Source organism: Pantherophis guttatus, chromosome 11, assembly GCF_059756535.1.
Source record: "Pantherophis guttatus breed Tessera chromosome 11, ASM5975653v1, whole genome shotgun sequence".
NCBI classification, from domain to species: domain Eukaryota; kingdom Metazoa; phylum Chordata; class Lepidosauria; order Squamata; family Colubridae; genus Pantherophis; species Pantherophis guttatus.
Window position 1 is genome coordinate 26612547 of NC_142073.1, and position 19983 is coordinate 26632529.

Genomic DNA, 19983 nt, shown 5'->3' on the forward strand with positions numbered 1-19983 from the left:
TCCACTGGTTCTACCCCAACACAGAGTGAATCCAAGCAACTATTCCATAAGATGCACCATATATTCCTCACAGCAACCTTGTAGGTGAATCCCACCATTAAGCCCACCAAGGAGAGATCAAGTCACCTGAAACTGCGGGGTGGCTGAAATAAGCGACCACCAAGGCTTTGGCCAGACTATGGAATAGGCCTTCCAGAACCAACCAAGCTCCTTCTGGAGTCCAGACCCTGTCCCCAAGCTGAAGTCCCCAAGACCATAAGCCTGAGGTAGTTCAGAGTTCATGGCCACCATAACATCCTGTTCCTAGTTATCCAGAGCCAAATGCATAATAGTGGTCATATATCTGACTGTCAGAGCTATGACAGGGTGTTCTGGATTTGGGGGAGATAGTGCTTTCTCCCTGTCTTAGTTAAGGAAGGAGGGAAGCTGGTACAATAGCAATATTGTTAAATACATGGTGCATAATTAGTTTAATTAAATTTAAATCCTCTGATCCCTTTTGCTTTTGGGAGAGTGGCCCCCAACCATTTCAAGTGTGGTCCTTGACTCAAGGAAAATTGCATAACTTATTCAAAGCTCTACAGGCATCGTGATACATTTCTGCATCCAAAGGACCTTTTAATTGCTGATCTCAGAATATCTTCTTGGAGGATTATTTATTCTTTTTTCTTTTAAAGTAGTTTTTATTGAATATAAATATTAAAAAAAAACATACGTAACATATACACAACAAACATTTATACAACATATACACAAAAAGAGTATAATTTCTTCTTAAGCATTTTTTCAGAGTGACATTCTACAATTCTACTTATGATATATTCCTTCACCTCTCCTTAATCTAATAACATTTTTTATTATATATTTAAATCAGTAATATTTCCCCCTATATTTTTTGTATATTTCTGATTTTTAACCAATTATACCAATTATTCCATATTTTATAATAGTCTGATTCTTCTCTTTCTTATAATTCTTTTGGTTAACCTATCCATTTCAGCGCATTCTAAAATTTTTCCTATTACTTCTGTTTCACTTGGTGTTTTTTCTTGCTTCCAATTTTTTGCGTAGGTTATTCTTGCAGCAGTTAATATGTGAATTGTGAGATATTTGATGTCCTTAGGGTATGATTTGTTAAAGATTCCTAATAGAAATGTTTCTGGTTCTTTTTCAATCTATGTTTTTGTTATTTGTTCCAACCATTTTTTGATGTTAGACCAAAATTTCTTTGCTGCCGGGCACGTCCACCATAAATGATAGAAAGTCCCTTGTGCCTTTTTGCACTTCCAACAAATCGGGCTATTTTTAGGTTGTATTTTTGCCAATCTGGTTGGAGACATATGCCACCGATAAAACATTTTCAGTTGGTTTTCCTTGTACGCCGTTGCTTTCGTTAAAATTAGGTTTACCTGCCAGAACTTTTCCCATTTTTCCAAAGGTATTGTGTGTTTGATGTTTTGAGCCCACTTAATCATCGTTTCTTTGACTGTCTCTTCTTCCAATTTATAGCATAGAAGAAATTTGTAAATTCTACTAATTAATTTATTTTCTGAATCTAATATAATTTTATCTATTTCTTGTTTTTGATTATAAATTTCATATGTTTTTATATGTTCTCTGTATTTGGATTGTATTTGAGTATAAGTCCACCAGTCTATTTCTCTGTGTAAATCTGTCTCCAATTGTTGTTTTGTCTTTAATTTGCCTTGATAGTCAATTATATCTTTATATGTAATTATTTTTGTCTTCTCTGTTAAATTTGGGTGCCTAATTGATTCTGCCGGTGCTAGCCAATTTGGTATCTTCATATAATGTTGTTTTTTAATTTTAAGCCAAATTTGTAATAATGAGTTTCTTATTGTGTGTCTTTTAAAATATGAATGTGTTTTGTATTTCTCATCCCACATAAAGGAGTGCCAGCCAGTTTGGAGTTCGTGTCCCTCAATTGTTAAAATTCTAGAGTCCTTTAATTCTATCCAATATTTGACCCACGATAGTACTGCTGCTTGGTAATATACCTCCCAGTCAGGGAGTGCAGCTCCTCCTCTATCTTTTGTATCCTGAAGCAGCTTAAATTTTATTCGTGGCCTTTTCCCTTGCCATATAAATTTAGATGTTATTTTATTCAGCTTTTCAAAAAATGGTTTATCTATTTTAATTGGGGTGACCTGAAACAAATATAAAAATTTAGGTAATATAGTCATTTTGATGGCCGAAATTCTTCCTAGGAATGAAATGTGTAAATTTTCCCATTTTTCTAAGTCTTTCTTTGTTTGTTCTAGTAATTTATCATAATTGTTTTCTTTAATGGCTGATGTTCTTGTAGTTAACCAGATTCCTAGATATTTCATTTTTGTTGTTGTTTGGATTTGTATATTATCTGTCAATTCTTTTGTTTGGATTTCCGTAAGGTTTTTTACAATTAGCTTCGATTTACTTTTATTGATTTTTAGTCCGGCCACTTCTCCAAATTCTTCTATTTTTTGGAACAAATTAGGTATAGATTCCATAGGATTTTCTATCAAAAACACTAGGTCATCAGCAAAGGCCTGAGCTTTGTATTCTTCTCTATTGATCCTTAAACCTTCAATTCCTTGGTCTTCTCTAATTTTTTTCAACAGGATTTCCAATGATAGAATATATAGTAAGGGGGAAAGTGGACAGCCTTGTCTGAGTCCTTTTGTTATATTAAATTTGTCTGTTATATCATCATTCATAATTATCCTTGCTGATTGCTTGGTATAGATTTCTGCTATAATTTTCCCAAATTTTTCCCCAATTTGCATATTTTGTAATTGTTCAATCATAAATTTCCAATTTTGATTATCGAAGGTCTTTTGGGCGTCAAGAAAAACCAACGCTGCCTGCTTCTCTGGGTGTGATTCATAATATTCTAGAGCATTAAGTACTATTCTCATGTTGTTCTTTATTTGGTGTCCCGGCAGAAATCCATTTTGGTCTGGGTGTATATATGTATTTAATACTGATTTAATCCTTTCGGCCAAGATTGCTGCAAATATTTTGTAATCGGCATTCAATAATGAAATAGGTCTATAGTTTTGTATTAACTGGAGATCTGTATCTTCTTTTGGAATGATTGTTATTATGGCTTCTGTCCATGAATTTGGTATTTTGGCTTTCTCCATAGCTTCATTATATAATCGCAACATATTCTCTCCCAATACTTCTTGCATTGTTTTATATATTTCTACCGGTAGCCCGTCGGGTCCCGGTGTTTTATTGTTTTTTTGCTTTTTCAGTACTTCATCTAATTCTAATTTGGTTATTGGCCTATTGAGAGTTATTCTTTGTTCTTCTGTGATTTTTGGCATTCCTGATTTCCCTATGTACTGTTTTATCTTGTCTTCCTTTATTTTCCCCTGATTATATAAATTCGCATAAAATTTCTTAATAATTTCTTTTTTGACCTCTTTACTATGTTGAATTTCTCCTTTATCGTCTTTCAAATGGTATATCGTTCTTTTTTTCTGTTCTTTTTTCAGTTTATAGGCTAGTCATCTGCCCGTTTTATTTGCGTGTTCGAAATAATTTTGTTTCGTCATTTTTATTTTTTGGGCTAGTTCTATTTGGTTTATCAAATTCAATTTATGCTTAATCATTTCCCATTCTTCTCTTATTGTTTTGTTCTGGGGCTTTTTCTGGAGTTTTTGTTCTATTTGTTTTAGGTCTTTCTCTAAATTATCTAATTGTTTTTTCTTCTCTTTATTCTTTTTCCTCGTATATGCTATTACTAGGATTATTTATTCAATAAATACTTTGGGTTATTCTTAACTGGCACAGAAAGCTCACCCGCTCTTCTAGAAGATACTGCTGATCAAATTCTAAGGAGTAGAACTCAATAGGGAAGCTGCAGGGGTTCTTCACTACCACTTCAGCTTCATCCCCAACACCATAGGGAAGGAGAGGCCCCAGTTCAAGGAGGGAGGGGCTGAATTCAAGACGTGGCTCCAGACCTTGCCCAGAGACATTCAGCAGCAGTTGCTGAGTGCTCTGCGAAATGCTCAAGATCAGGACACTGTGGTATAATTTCTAGAATGTAAAAAATAATATCATTTTATTACAAATAAGAACAGGTAAAAAGGCCCCCAAATCATCTAAACCCAGCAGCCTCCCAGCTTTAGTTGGTAGTATTTGTTCAACTCAGAACAGCAGGACAGATTTGGGTTCTGTCCTATTGAACAGAAATACAAAGAGTTAACCCAAAAGATTTGCTTTCTATCTGGACTATTGGTATGTAATCAGTGTCTGGCCAGTCACTTTGGGGTATCGTTCCCTTCATAGCGCTTGACCTCAGAATGGGGACCCCAGCTGCTCTTCCATATAAAGCCAATTTAAGAGCAGGAATGGCATGTGGGAAGAATCCTGGCAGGGAAGGTGAGGAAATATCCAGGCACGATGCCTCCTTAATAAATCTACTTTGCAGACTGACTGGTTGGCATCGCAGCGGGACAGATATGGAATAGCGGAGCTCCACGGAGCTTCACGAAACTCAACCTATACCTGCCTGCCAGGAGACCCTACGGAGCCAAAGGCACCCTGAAGAAAGGAAGGTGAAGAAAGGAGGGCCGCTTTGTAGATCACGAGAAAACAGCAGTTTCCTCGTTTGATTCAAAGAAACCCTCCAGGTCAGCAGCAGACAACGGCCATTTTGGCAACACCAAAGCTGTGACAACCATGATAAAAAGATTATGAGTTGGAGCGATTTATGACAGAGGATTGAAACTGGGTGAGATGATTTTCAACTTCTATATTAGAGACTTAAAGCCAAATAAAAACATTTGTCAAAAACTAAGAAAGCAGTGATTTAATACACAGAGAAAGATTATGCCTAAAAGTGAAACAAATTTTTGGTTCTAAAGCTTTAAAATATAGAAAGTCTGGACTGGACCTGGTAGTAGTATGAAAAATGACTTAAATCACTGTTTAATTATTGAAAGAAATCGTCTAAAGAAAAAGGAATCTTGGGTTTTTTTCCCTTGAATTTTTTTTCTGACAGTCAGCTGTTTAATGCTAGAACCTTGAGCAGGGGTGTCACCTACTGGCGAAAGAAGATATTACACTAGAACACAGTGGGAAATGAATGACCTTGACAGTGAGGATTAAGTGATAATATAAGAAAAATAAAGAGAACAAAGGAAATAATGAAAGGCAAGTAACACCAGGAGGGCCTTTTAATTTTGGTTCCATATCTACTGCTGTTTTGGTGGCTTGGAAGTACTGAGTGAGCATTTTTTCCCCAAAGTTTTTTATTTTTATTTTTTATCCACATATTTAAATGTACAGTCTTTTGTCCATCATTAATCATTATTCATTCATCTTATTTTTTAGCTTCCATTTGCTAATTAGTTGTTTGGGTCTGCTCTTCTACCATCTCCTTTTATTTTAATACAACCTTTCCTTTTCTTCTTTCCTTCTCTCTCCTCTTCTATCTCTTTCTACTTTCCTCATTACTCCTCTCCTTCCCTTTTCTACTTCCTCACCTCTCTCCCCTCTCCTCTCTTCTTCCTCCCTTTCTTGCCCTCTCTCCTACTCTTCTTTTCCCCTTCTTTCTTCCCTTCCTTTTCCCATTCTTCTTTTCTTCCCTTCTCTTCTCACCTCCCAACTCCCCTCCTTCCTCCTCTCTACTCCTCTCCCCTTTTCCACTCCCTTGTTGTTTCCTTTTTCAATTCAATCTGAGATGGTATTCGAGCAGCCCCGATTTCTATTCACATACATCTTCATTTCAAATTTCTTTTTTACTTTATAATTATATCTCTTCTTACATTCCTGTACATTATTAATCAATCCATGTATCATCTGGGTATAACATTTTTGTGCCATCATCTTCATAATTTATCATCATTTCTTAATACATACATTTGTCTTTCCTTTTTCATTAAATTTTATGTACAACTTATTCATCCCAAAGTTCTTATCTTTACCATGTTTATTGTCTATACTCACTTTCTATCCATTGATAAAATTTCCCCCATATGTTATAATACTCCGTCTCTTCTTTCCCTTTAATTGCCAATGTCAACCTATTCATTTCTGCACATTCCAATATTTTCTTAATTACCTCTCCCTTTGTAGGAATTTTTTCTGCTTTCCAATTTTGTACAAATACAATTCTTGCCACCGTTGTTACATGTATTATCAATATATGTGTTCTTTGTTGTACTTCTCTGAAAGAATGCCCAACAGGAACAATTCTGGTTTTAAGTCAATATGTTGTTGTGTCATTTTCTCTAGCCATATTCTAATTTTTGCCCAATAGTTTCTTGCTTCTGCACATGTCCACCACATATGATAATATGATCTGATGGCATTTCCAACATTTAGCTGATTTATCTTTAAACATTTTTGCCAATCTTTCTGGTGGCATGTGCCATCTATAAAACATTTTATACAGGTTCTCTTTATATAGGAGCCTGAGTGGTGTAGGAGGCTAATGTCTCCTACTAAGGCAGCATTTAACATCCAGCTGCCTGCAATTACTGCGAGTTCAATTCTCACCAGGCTCAAGGTCGACTCAGCCTTCCATCCTTTCTAAGGTGGGTAAAATGAGGACCCGGTTTGTGGGGGCAATAAGCTGACTTTGTATAAAATATACAAAAGTATGAAAGCTATTGCTTAACGCATTGTAAGCCGCCCTGAGTCTCCAGAGAAGGGCGGCATATAACAATAAATAAATAAATAAATAAATAAATAAATAAATAAATAAATAAATAAATGCTGTGGCCATTGTTAATTTATAATTTCTTTCCCATGGTTGCTGCCATTTATCTAGCTCAATCGTATAGCCAAATTTTTTTGCCCATGCTATCATTGTTTCTTTGACCTGTTCTTCTTCTAATTTCACTTCAAGTAAATAACTATTCAATTTCTTAATCATTTCCCCCTCAGTTCCTGTGAGTATCTCATCCAATACTGTCATTTCTAAGTAAAAACCATATAGCTTTGCATCTTTTTCATATCTCGATTGTATTTGCAGCTGAGTATACCACTCCATTTCAATCCCTTGTTCATCTAATTCTTGTTTCGTTTTCAATTCCCCTGTTGCTGATAACATATCTTTATATCTTATAATATTTCTCATATTAATACGATTTGGATGTACAAATGCTTCCATTGTTGAAAGCCATGTTGGTATTTTCAAATAATGTTTCTCTCTAATTCTTTCCCATACTAATAATGCATTCCTCACATAGTGCCTTTGAAAATAGCTATGCATCTTGTTCTTCCCATACCATAAAAAAGTGTGCCAACCCAGTTGTAGATCATGCCCCTCCAAAGTTAATAATCTTGTGTTTCTCAACACAATCCATTCTTTTATCCAAGATAATGCTGCTGCTTGATAATATAGTTCCCAGTTTGATAATCCAAATCCTCCTCTTAGTCTTGCATCTTGTAACATTTTCATATTAATTCTTGCTTTTTCCCCCTGCCATATAAATTTCAATATCATTTTATTCAAGTTTTCAAAATATTTCTTTTCCAATTTTATTGGTATTGTCTGAAATAAGAACAACAGTCTGGGTAATATATTCATCTTAATTACTGCTATTCTTCCCATTAATGATAGTTGCAATTTTTCCCACTTTCCCAAATCTGTTTCGATTTGCCCTTTCAACTTATAATAATTATCTTCTTTGATCATTGCACACTTTGCTGTTAATTGTATTCCCAAAAACCTTACTTTTTTAGTAATCTGAATGTCTAATTTCTCCATTAATTCTCTTTTCTGTTTCTCTGTGATGTTTTTCACCAATATCTTTGTTATTTTCAATCCTGCCACTTCTCCATATCCCTCTATTTGTTCTATCAGTTTGAGTCCTACTTCTAACGGCTCCTCTAGAATAAGCACTAGGTCATCAGCAAATGCTTGTAATTTATGCTCTTCTTTTTTAATTTGTGTCCCTTTTATCTCCTCATTTTGTCTTATATTTCTATTTAACATCTCTAATGTCAACACAAATAATAATGGTGATAGAGGACATCCTTGCCTTGTTCCTTTCATAATATTTACTTTCTCTGTCATATCTCCATTTATTATTATTTTTGCAAATTGTTTGTTATAGATTGTCTCAATCATCTTTATTAATCTCCCCCCAAAGTCCATAGTCTGTAATTGTTTTGTCATGAATTTCTAATTCACATTATCAAAAGCTTTTTGCGCATCTAGAAACATCAATGCCATTTGTTTTTCTTGGTATGCTTCATAATATTCTTAAATATTCAGAATCATTCTCATATTGTCTCTAATTTGTCTTTTTAGTAGAAAGCCATTTTGATCTACATGTACAAAATCATTCAACAACCTCTTCAGTCTATTCGCCATTATTGATGCAAATATTTTATAATCCTCATTTAACAAAGAGATCGGTCTATAGTTTTTAATTTGTTGTAAATCTATCCTCCTTCGGTATAAGAGTAATATACGCCTCCATCCACGAGTCAGGTATTTTTGCATTTACTAAAAGGTCATTAAACACTTCCAGCATCATATTACTAAGCACATCCTGAAAAATTTTATACAATTCTGCTGGTAACCCATCTGGACCTGGTGTTTTGCCATTCTTCTGTCCATCATCGTTATTCTTCCCTCTAAGGCCTCCTTATATTCTTCTGGTATTTTTGGTAAATTAGACTTTTCTAAATATTGTATAATCTTCTCTTCTGATACTGTCTCTTGCTCATAGAGTTTCTTATAATATTTCTGTACCACTTTTTTCTTCTCCTCATTTTGGTAACACATCTGTCCTCCCTCATCTATTAGTTGATCAATTAGTTTTTTCTCCTTCTCCCTTTTCATTTTATATGCCAACCATCTACCTGGCTTATTAGCATTTTCAAAAAAGTTTTGTTTAGACATCTTTATTTGATAAGCTAAGTCTTCTTTTTCAATTGCTGAGCACACTGTAAGCCGCCCTGAGTCTTCGGAGAAGGGCGGCATATAAATCAAATTAAAAAAAAAAAAAATTAAATTCATTTCATGTTTTTTCAAATCCATTTGGTTTTTAATCCTCTTTGCGTGTTTTTTTGTAATCCCATCTCCAGTTCCTTGTATTGTTCTTCCAATTTTTTCTGTGTTTGTTTTTTCTTTTTATTTCTTTTTCCCAAATAGGTCATTGCCAACCCTCGAATATATGCTTTAACTGCATCCCACACATTTTGCAATGAGGTGTCTTCCTTTCTGTTTTCCTTAAAAAAGAAACCTAATTCTTTCTTTACAGATTGTTGAAACTCTTTTTCATTTAGTATTGTTTGATTCAATGTCCATCTTAATCTTTCTTTATCCCTTCCATATAGTTATAATTGGATTATGATCCATCCAAATACTTGTTTCAATGCTTACATCTTGTACATTAGCTAATAAGTTGATTGACATCCACATAATGTCTATTCTGGACCATGACTTGTGTCTATTTGAATAAAAAGTATACTGCTTTTCTTTCAAATGTCTTTCTCTTCAAACATCTTTGATGCCTATTTCTTCTACCATTGTGAAACATGCCTTTGGGAGCGTTTTTCTAGGTTTCTTATTAACTTTTGTCATTTTGTAGTCCCAATCTACTTCCCTTATCGCGTTGAAGTCTCCCATTATGCAAATACTGTCATACTCAAATTCTATTATTTTCCTGGGCAATTTTCCATAGAATTCTTCTTGTTTATCATTTGGTGCATATATCACCACCAACAATATTTGTTTATAGTTCATTGTTACTTCCACCATTAAAATCCTCCCTTCTTCATCAGCATATATTTGTTTAGGTTCTAGTCTCTTTTTAATGTATAATACTATGCCTCTTTTACTTTGATATGTCAATGCAGTAAACAAATCACCCAATTTTGGATACTCCCATAATTTTTTGTGTTGCTTTCTAATATGAATATCTTGTAGGCATACAATGTCCATTTTTAGTTTCCCCAATTTATTAAGAGTTCTTTTCCTTTTTATCACCGAATTCAAACCATTAATATTTATTGATATTGCTTTGGTTTCTTCTTCCATGTTTTACTTGTTTATAGTTTTTGTTGATCTTGTCGTTCTTATCTCTCTTTGATCCTTGGGCTCTTTTGACCTTGCCCCCTCTCTTATTGCCTTTTCTTGTTCTTTTATCGTCTCTCTTTTTTGATCTTTTTCTTTCACCGCTTCATCTTGGACTTTAGCTTCTTTTTCCTCTCTCAATCTTTGCTCTTCTTGGGGCCCCAAATATTGGTCATAAAATAATTCCACTTTCTCTATCGAGTCCAGTCTATGTCTTTGCGCTTGCTAGTAAACCAATATTCCTTCTGGTATTAACCTTCTGAAATTTACTCCTTTTTGGATCAAAGGTTTTGGCAAAAATTGGTATTCTCTCCTCAGGTCTCTCACTCTCCTGGGTATCTGTTTCAACACCACAATCTCTCTGTCCTTGTATTTTATTGGAGTATTTCTTGCTACCTGTAATGTTTCTGTTTTTATTGCTTTCCTGGTAAATCTTACATGCACCTCTCTTGGCAGTTTATTTCTCATTGCATATCGAGTATGCACTCTGTATATCTCATCAATCCCATTTAATATCTTTTCCTTGGTTTCCTCCACCACTTCCGCCAATATCTCCATATCTCTAGCCTCCGTATCTCTAGTTAGTATCTCTAACCCTAACCCTCCAGTTTCTGTATTCTTTCTTCATTCTTTCTCATCATCACCTTTACTTCTTTAAGCTCTCCTTCTACCTTCTCCATTCTTTCTTTAAAGTCATCATGAAAAATCTGTATCATATTTTTTAGTTCCAATTGCATGGCCATAGTATCCAGTGTCCTCTGCACTGCAGGGCTTGAAGCTGGTGTTGTGGAAGGTAACTGCATTGTTGCTTTCTTCATCTTGTCCTGTCTTGTCTACTATAATCCACTGAATTTATAATCCAAATACGATTTAAATTTATCCAAATACCTAATCCACCCCGTTGAATGGATTGGTTAAAAATAGAAATCAAAAGGCTCCATCACACCAAAAACACATAGCAAAAGGCCAAAAGGGAATAAAAAGGGGGGAAAAAGAAGAAGAAGAAACCAAAGACTTCTGATTCTTCAGGTTCTTCTTACCTTAATCCAATTTTTTTATATATCATCAAAGTTCAAACACTCAAAAAACCAACCAGCCAAAAAAAAGGAAAAGAAAAAAAGGGAAAAAAAGATACAAAACTCAATCCAATCAATGGAAATAATTCAAGAGAAAAAAAAGGAAAAGGAATCACTAAAAATGGTCAAATCCTAAGCCAAAAGAGAGGAAGAAAAAAAGCAAAAAAAGCAAAAGAAAACCACCACCAGAAAAAAAAAAGATTCCCAAACAAGGCTGTTTATATTGTCTCACTTGTCTTGTTCTTATTTCTGTTTCAAAAGCTTCAAAAGGCACACTATTTCAACTTCTGTTAGGGCTATCTATCTCAGTATGCAGCTCTTGCCAGATACAGCTGTTTCTTATCAGTCCAATCAAGGCCAGTCCTCTCAGTCAGTTTATTTGAAACCATGTCTTTTTATTTGTGTCTCTAGATGGCGCTGTAAACCACTTTCACTCAGAAGAAAAGAAAAAGTGGGGGGGAAAATAGTAGGAAAAGTTTTATAACTAATTCTTTCAATAATTTCCACTCAGTCTCATTCCTTTAGGATAAATCCACAAATCCAAAATTTACAAATATTCAATCAGGCTTCCTGTTCTTATTTTCTTGTTCTCCAAAGTAATTTTGTTACTTCATTCAATTCATTTCTTCCACTTGGGTCAATCCACTTTCTTCACCGCTAAACAGCTGAGGGTAGAGAGCTGACACACACACCCCACTCTCCCCTCTTCTCTTTGCACCCTTCACTTTCCTTCAAGTTGTTTCCCGTGGTTTATGAAAAAGAAACTTCGAATCAGAAAGCAAAAAGAAAAATCGGCTTTTCACCCAGATGAATCCACGTCTGTTGCTTCTCCGGTCCCGCTGTGACCGCCCCAGCTTTGTTGCGGCTCATTTAATGGCCGCTTTCTAGATTGTCTGGTTGAAAGGCTACTTCTGACTAACCAGGGAATTGAGATTCCCCTGCATTAGCCAGTCCATGCCTTTCTTGCTCACCGTCCCTCCGAGACAGTTTTTGGTCAATAAAGACCCCAAACGACTTTGATATCAATGTTTTCTCAGAAGCATCTGAGAAAAGCGTTGTGCCACCGTGACACTGGTCACGTCTCCTCTGAGTGAGTCTTTTGAAGATTTCTAAGGCAAGGTGGATTAAAATTAATAAGAAGCATCTTTGAAATTGAATATTTGATTCTGTGGATTAAAGACATTTGGGGAAATTTGGTGGGCCAATCTAGATTATTAAGACTATTTGAACATTCTAGGAGGCGAAAAGGAAAGAAGAAAGAAGAAAAATTAAACAAGACTTAAAAATTTGGGAAATTTGGAGAGTGTACATTGGAAATTCTAAGGACTATAAATTTAGGAGATTTTGAGGAACAGTTCCGGGACTGTGTAAATTCTATTAACATTGATGTTTTTGGGTGTTTCTGGGCAATTGGGATATTGGAATCTTGGTGGAATATTGAATTACTATTAACTCATTAAGAGTATAAGATGTTTCAACAGGGGAAAACAAATATGATTTATAAAGAAATATTATTGATGTTTCAATGCATTCAGGAAGATAAGACAAGAAATCATAGGGAGGTGATGGAATTGATGCAGAATAAAGATGTGAGACTAGAAAACCCTCAGCAAATGATAATAAAAGATGAACAAAAAATTTAGAAAATAGAGGAGAAACCAGAAGGAGTTCAAAACATAGAAGAAAATAAAGAGAAAGTTCTCTTAAAAATGATGAAAGAACTACGGATGGGTACTCTAGAGATCCAGTTGTGACTAGGTGTCTAGATGTTGTGGCAGATGAAATACTAAAATTAAATAAATGTAATATAAGGAGCTACAAGGTCCCAAGGGAGAAGTATGAAAGATTTACCAAAAAGTCAATAAGAATTGAAATTCTAAAAATGGCAAGAGATGATCGATAGATATAGAATACTTCATTATTATTATAGTTGTTGTTGTTGTTGCTGCTGCTGCTGCTACTGTTATTGTTATCATTTTATTATAAATAAAAAGAGCAACATATTCAATATCCATGTAAACAGTGTTTTGTCTGGGTACAATTGCTTTGAACAATACTCCACATTATAATAGTGATAATATTCTCTAGCAGTAATCTTATAGTAAGTGCTTTTCCTTCATAATATTAATACATATTAATTTATTAATACTAATTAGAATAAATAAATTAAATTAATCAACCGTAATGATAAAATTAATCTTTCTCTTATACTTCTAAAAGTTCTAACTTTTATTTATTTTTATTTATTTTTATTTATTTATTTATTTTATTAGATTTCTATACCGCCCTTCTCCCGAAGGACTCAGGCGGTGAACAGCCAAAAGATAAAACACAGGAATACAAAATTTAAAATAGATTAAAACAGATTAAACAATTTGGCTCAATTTTAAAAATGTCCCATAATTAAACAAATTAAAATTAGTGTTTAAAATTTAAATTTTAAAATTTTAAAAGGGAGAAGATTTAGGCCAGGCCAGCTTGATGAAATAAAAACGTTTTAAGCGCGCGGCGGAAGGTGCGCAGATCCGGGATCCTCCGTATCTCCGGGGGGAGCTCGTTCCAGATCGTAGGTGCCCCCACAGAGAAGGCTCTCCCCCTAGGGGCCGCCAGTCGACATTGTTTGGCCGACGGCACCCAGAGGAGCCCCTCTCTATGGGAGCGTACTGGCCGGTGGGAGGCTATTGGTGGTAGCAGGTGGTCCCGTAGATAACCAGGTCCTAAGCCATGGAGCGCTTTAAAGGTGGTAACCAAAACCTTGAAGCGCACTCGGAAGACCACCGGGAGCCAGTGCAGCTCGCGCAGGAGAGGTGTTACATGGGAGCTCCACGTTGCTCCCATAACCACCCGCGCGGCCGCACTCTGCGCCAGTTGGAGCCTCCGAGTGCACCTCAAGGGGAGCCCCATGTAGAGAGCGTTACAATAGTCCAGACGAGAGGTGACGAGGGCATGAGTGACCGTGTGTAGAGAGTCCCGATCTAGAAAGGGACGCAACTGGCGAATCAGGCGAACCTGATGAAAAATCCTCCCGGTCACGGCCGTCAAGTGCTCTTCTAGAGACAGCCATGAATCCAGGAGGACGCCCAAGTTGCGAGCCCTTTCCGTGGGGGCCAATGATTCGCCCCAAATAGTCAGCGATGGCGCCAGCTGACTATATCGGGACGTCGGGAACCACAGCCACTCAGTCTTGGATGGGTTGAGCCTGAGCCTGTTCCTCCCCATTTTAGATATAGAATACTTCTTAATAGGGGGCTATTCTATTAAGAGTTAGAAAAAAGAGGTAGAAGTTAGAAAATAGTATTGTTTACTGATCTAGATACATATAAGTAGCTATAATACATCATAACTACTATATATATACAAATGTTAGAAGTTGAAAGATTATGATTATGTATATATAATAATAATAATAATAATAATAATAATAATAATAATAATAATAATAATAATAATAATAATAATAATAATAATAATAATAATAATAAAATATATCAACCCAGACAATACTTTGTCCACAAAGCACCTATGGATGTTAAAAAAAAACTATAAATAAAATTATAAAAAAATAAACAGATCTACTTTGCATGAGGAATTGAATTGTTCAATGAAGCCCTGCCTTTCTTTGCCATCAATGCAACTCTGCTCTTTCTGAAAATGCTTCAGATACTTGTTGTGCTCCAAACAGCTTTCTCATTTCGTACCTCTTCTCTTGGGGCAAACTTGACCTGCACGTTGAGCCGCTCTCCGGGAGCCAGGATCCCATACGGGGGAATCATCTCAAAGACATGGGGCTTCACCTTGTGTTCACGCATTTTCCGGCGCAAGGTCATCGGCATGTGCTTATCCACCTGAACTTACAACAAACAATGAAGTCATGAGCAGAGTTTGCCTCTTTATGCCATTCTGAAGAATCCTTGTGAAGGACAGCACACCCTGGAGACGAGAATTATTGCCTCAGCCCACACCAAACTTTTGACTGAGTTTCTAGAAACACCTTTAAAGTGTCCTTCGAAGTAGGGTGGGTTTCCCATCCATATGAATAAGGATGAAAGGTTTTTCTTTTGCAGGCAGGTGAGGCTAATAGAGGTTTCAAGAGAAACAATAATTCAACACCGTCTTTTTCACTGCACAGACATATTCCTGATACATAGTATGTGATTAAAAATTTATCGAGGATAGGGTCATTAGGCTGTGTGGGGTTTTATTTTGCATTTTGAAGGATTTGCATGGGACAAAACAGAATCAAGAGTTGTGTAATCAAGTCTCTGTGGCAAATCTTTTGCAATTTATCTTATTAAATTTATATGAAAACAAGAATTTTGTTTTTCACTTCTAAACATTTTCCTGAATGTTACACAGATCAAAAGGGCTCAGCCCAAGAACCAAAACTGCACACCTTTCAAGCAGCTTAACTTCCATTCCACACCAAATTCCTACAGATCAAGCTGCTTTTCAAGATGCAATCAGAGAAGAGCAAAGCAAGATCTATTTCAGTGTTGTGTTACCTTTTTCATTTGTTCATTGCTTGTGGCAAACCACTCGCATACGACCTGCAGCTGATTGTGAAGTTGGATGGTCTCCACCTGGCACTGTCCACACTGGACAGCAGAGAACTCCAGATTGTCACTGGACATGCAGAGAGATGGCATGATCACCGTGGCCCGAAGAGAGATGTGGAACGTGGGACCAGCCACAACCTGCAGTGAATCGTATCAAACCTTCCTGAGCATAATGCATGGTATATTTATTTTATTTATTTATTTATTTAATTTAATTTGTATACCCCCCTTCTCCAACAGGACTCAGGGCGGTGAACAGCCAAGATAAAACATAACATATAAAATTTAAAAGCAGTTTAATATGACTTCCATTCTCTCCCAGTCCCACCAACCCCCACCCTCAGAAATTCTGCATAGGTCAAATGCCCCAAGAGATACATGGACACCACCTTCCCTGGGCCCTCTGGTCCTGATTAGAGAGTACAACTGGAAAAAGGAAATGAGAACAATCCAGGCACTTTAGGCTCCGAAGGACAGCCCCCATTGCTTACAGGCGATCACAGTCCTGGGGAGTCATCTCAACCACTGCTCCACTCCATCTTCTTGTAAGCAGGTGAGACTCCAGGGCAGCTTTAGGTTCTTTCCCACCAAGCAGGGGTGGCCTGGTTCACATATCCAAGCCAATTCAGCTATTAAAGGCACAGTCATTCTGCTCTTATCCAATGAAGAGTTTAGCTAGCTAACAGGATAAGCTGTTGGTTCTACAGGCGGGCTAACTAAATTCTTCAACTCTACTTGTCCAGCTCTCACATCACATCCCCTATCTTTTCCTTTTATGGGCAACACTAACTCATGCCAAGGGGTGTCCTGATCCTGCAAATTACAATTGCACTATCAAAAACCCTACAAAGTAGATGATTGAAGTATAAACAGTAACTGTGCAGTTCTCTGGCATTGCCTCCCACAACACGAAGGCCAGACCAGGGGTGAAATGCTACTGGTTCGCACCGGTTCAGGTGAACAACTCTGTATGTGTGTGTGTGTGCGTGCTTGTGTGTGCCTCTGCGGGCGTGTGTGTGTTTAAAAGAAACTTGGTGGCGCAGCAGACTAAAGTGCTGTTAAGTAACACCAGCTGCCTGCAATTACTGCAAGTTCAAATCTCACCAGGTTCAAGGTTGACTCAGCCTTCCATCCTTTCGAGGTAGGTAAAATGAGGACCCGGTTTGTGGGGGCAATAAGCTGACTTTGTATAAAAAAAGAACACTGCTTAGGGGAGGGTGAAAGCCCTACTAAGCAGGTATATACAAAAGTATGAAGGCTATTGCTTAACGCATTGTAAGCCGCCCTGAGTCTCCGGAGAAGGGCGGCATATAAATTGAACCAATCAATCAATCAATCAATCAATCAATCAATCAATAAATAAACTTCGAAGCACCTTGATGGGCAACAGCACTTCTGTCTCTCCAAGGGCACAGCCGACACTCTGGGGATCAAACCATATTTCGAACGTCTCTGTCTCGCAGAAAGGTAGATTCTTCACTCGATCCAGTTCAGTGTTGAAACCTGACTCAGGATAACAGCAATAGAAACAGCTCTCACTACTTAAGAGAACAAACCACAGTTGAACTCCATATATATTACATCTCCAAGGCATTCCTACGGTACAGAGGTGCTGGTTCCCCACTAACAACTGCAGAAGGGTAGATGGTGAGAAACAGATAGCCAAGTCCTACATGCTGAGCACTGCACAGAGCTTTTGCTTGACTGTGGCTTAATGTGACATGTGAACATAGTCATTAGGAATTGTAAGCAATAGTGACTGTCTGGGTGTGCACATCTACATATATATGTATGTACGCATGTGTATATTGAACAGACTGAACCAGGGCTTACCATTTGTGTATTTTATTTTTATTGGTGCTAAGCAGCAAGTTAGACCTGGCATTATTTTTGGTCAGTTGACTCATGTTGCAAACACCGATAAAAGTGAGCAAAGCTAGGAAGAGGTCCTGAGAGATCCCTCCCTCCCTCATAGGAGAAGACCAGCAATGGACAAAGCTACAATGTTTTGAACATATTAAAAAACTACGCTTGTCCAGTAAATATGGGAAGTTTCAATGTATTTTGTTCCATTTTAATTGTTTGAGCCTTAAACCATTGTTTACTGTTTCAACATAGACTAGAAAAAAAATGGAATGATGCCCTTCTTGTACCTGTGTCCCGTAGGTCCCGTCGATCTGCATGGAAGGAGACAGGGAAGTGGCCTGTGTTTGTGATCTTGATGATGTGAGTTCTGATGGTGCCCATGATTATGTAGCCAAAATCTAAGACATACTCAGGTAGCTGGGCTCTAAAAAAAAGCATAATGTGGATGATGTTGGCCTCCTCCGGGTCCCGTCAGCTAAACAATGTCGGCTGGCGGGTCCGCGGGGGAGGATTAGATTAGATTAGATTAGATTTATTGGACTTCTATACCGCCCTTCTCCTGAAGGACTCAGGGCGGTGTACAGCCATATTAAAACACATATAGATTTACAAAATTTAAAAACAATTTAAAACCGAATATATAAAAATTTGGCCCACAAAATTAAAAAACTAACATACACCCATTATAAAATTCATATTAGGCCAGTCCGGCTTGTTGGAACAAAAGGGTCTTCAGGGCACGGCGAAAGGTACGTAGGTCGGGGATCATACGAACCTCTAGGGGCAGCTCATTCCAGAGGGCTGATGCCCCCACACAGAAGGCTCTCCCCCTGGATGTCACCAGTCAGCATTGTTTGGCCGATGGCACCCTGAGGAGCCCCTCTCTGTGGGAGCATATTGGCTGGTGGGAGGCTGTCGGTGGCAGAAGGCGGTCTCGTATATACCCCGGTCCTAAGCCATGGAGCGCTTTAAAGGTGGTGACCAACACCTTGAATCGCACCCGGAAGACCACCGGGAGCCAGTGCAGCTCGTGCAGGAGAGGTGTTACATGGGTGCGCCGGGTCGCCCCCATAATCACCTGCGCGGCCTCATTCTGGATCAGTTGGAGCCTCCGAGTGCTCTTCAAGGAGAGCCCCATGTAGAGAGTGTTACAGTAGTCCAGATGGGACGTGACGAGGGCATGAGTGACCATGCGCAGGGCATCCCGGTCCAGAACTGGTGTATCAGGCAAGCCTGATAAAAAGCTCCCCTGGCCATGCCGACATATGATCTTCCAAAGACAGCCATGCATCCAGGAGAACACCCAAGTTGAGAGCCCTCTCTGAGGGGGCCAAGATCTCGCCCCCAATAGTCTGACTATGGAACCAGCTGACTACACTGGAACGCCGGGAACCACAGCCACTCGGTCTTGGAAGGATTGAGTCTAAGCCTGTTCCTCCCCATCCAGATCCGCATGGCCTCCAGGCACCGGGACATCACGTCAAGGGCATCATTGGGATGGTCCAGGGTAGAGATGTACAGCTGAGTGTCGTCAGCGTACTGGTGGAACTTCACCCCAAAACCATGGATGATCTCGCCCAGTGGGTTCACATAAATGTTGAACAGAAGGGGCGAGAGGACTGACCCTTGCGGCACCCCACAAAGCCTCGAGGTCGACCTCTGTCCCCCTGCCAACACAAACTGCGTACGGTTGAAGAGGAAGGAGGAGAACCACCACAACACGGTGCCCCCCACTCCCAACCCCTCCAATCGTCGCAGCATGATACCATGGTCGATGGTATCAAAAGCCGCTGAGAGGTCTAATAGGACCAGGACAGAGGAACAACCCCTGTCCCGAGCCCTCCAGAGATCATCAACCAATGCGACCAATGCCATTTCCGTGCTGTACCCTGGCCTGAAGCCCAACTGGAACAGATCTAGATAGTCAGCTTCATCCAGGTACTGGGGAAGTTGTCGCGTCACCACACTCTCGACAACCTTCGCAACAAAGCGAAGGTTGGAGACTGGATGATAGTTTGCTAATACAGTCGGGTCCAGGGAAGGCTTCTTGAGGAGGGGCTTCACCACCGCCTCTTTCAGAGAGGGAGGGAAGAAACCCTCATTCAAAGAAGCATTAATAATCCCCTGGAGCCAGCTCGTGTAACCGCCCGGGAGGCCAGCACCAACCAGGAGGGACACGGGTCCAATAAACATGTGGCAGTGCTAAGCCTACCCAGAATCCTGTCCACGTCCTCAGGAGTCACAAGGTCAAACCCCTCCCAGATAACATTCTCAAGACCCACCTCCGTCACCCCATCCGAATCTACCCAATCAGAGGCCAGGCCTTCCCGAATCTGAGTGACTTTGTCATGCAGGAATTGCACAAAATCCTCAGCCCTGCCCTGCAAGGGGTCTTCCCTTGCTCCCAGATGAAGGAGGGAGCGGGTCACCCTAA

The 19983-nt window shown here is 38.4% G+C and overlaps 1 protein-coding gene across 6 annotated transcripts in view; it reads right to left on the bottom strand.

Moving 5' to 3' along the window:
* HYDIN (HYDIN axonemal central pair apparatus protein) overlaps nucleotides 1-19983 on the bottom strand; it is a 416706-nt gene that overhangs the window by 162907 nt on the left and 233816 nt on the right. For 5 of the 6 annotated variants that reach the window (XM_087877178.1, XM_034425679.3, XM_087877181.1 and 2 more), the window contains 5 exons: nucleotides 17837-17973; nucleotides 17059-17186; nucleotides 15630-15821; nucleotides 14826-14972; nucleotides 3811-4050 (listed from right to left, as the gene is read on the bottom strand). In XM_087877178.1, the coding sequence (XP_087733304.1) occupies nucleotides 3811-4050; nucleotides 14826-14972; nucleotides 15630-15821; nucleotides 17059-17186; nucleotides 17837-17973 (844 nt within the window). The remainder of the gene's footprint in view (nucleotides 1-3810; nucleotides 4051-14825; nucleotides 14973-15629; nucleotides 15822-17058; nucleotides 17187-17836; nucleotides 17974-19983) is intronic. The other variant, XM_087877179.1, reaches the window with a different exon arrangement.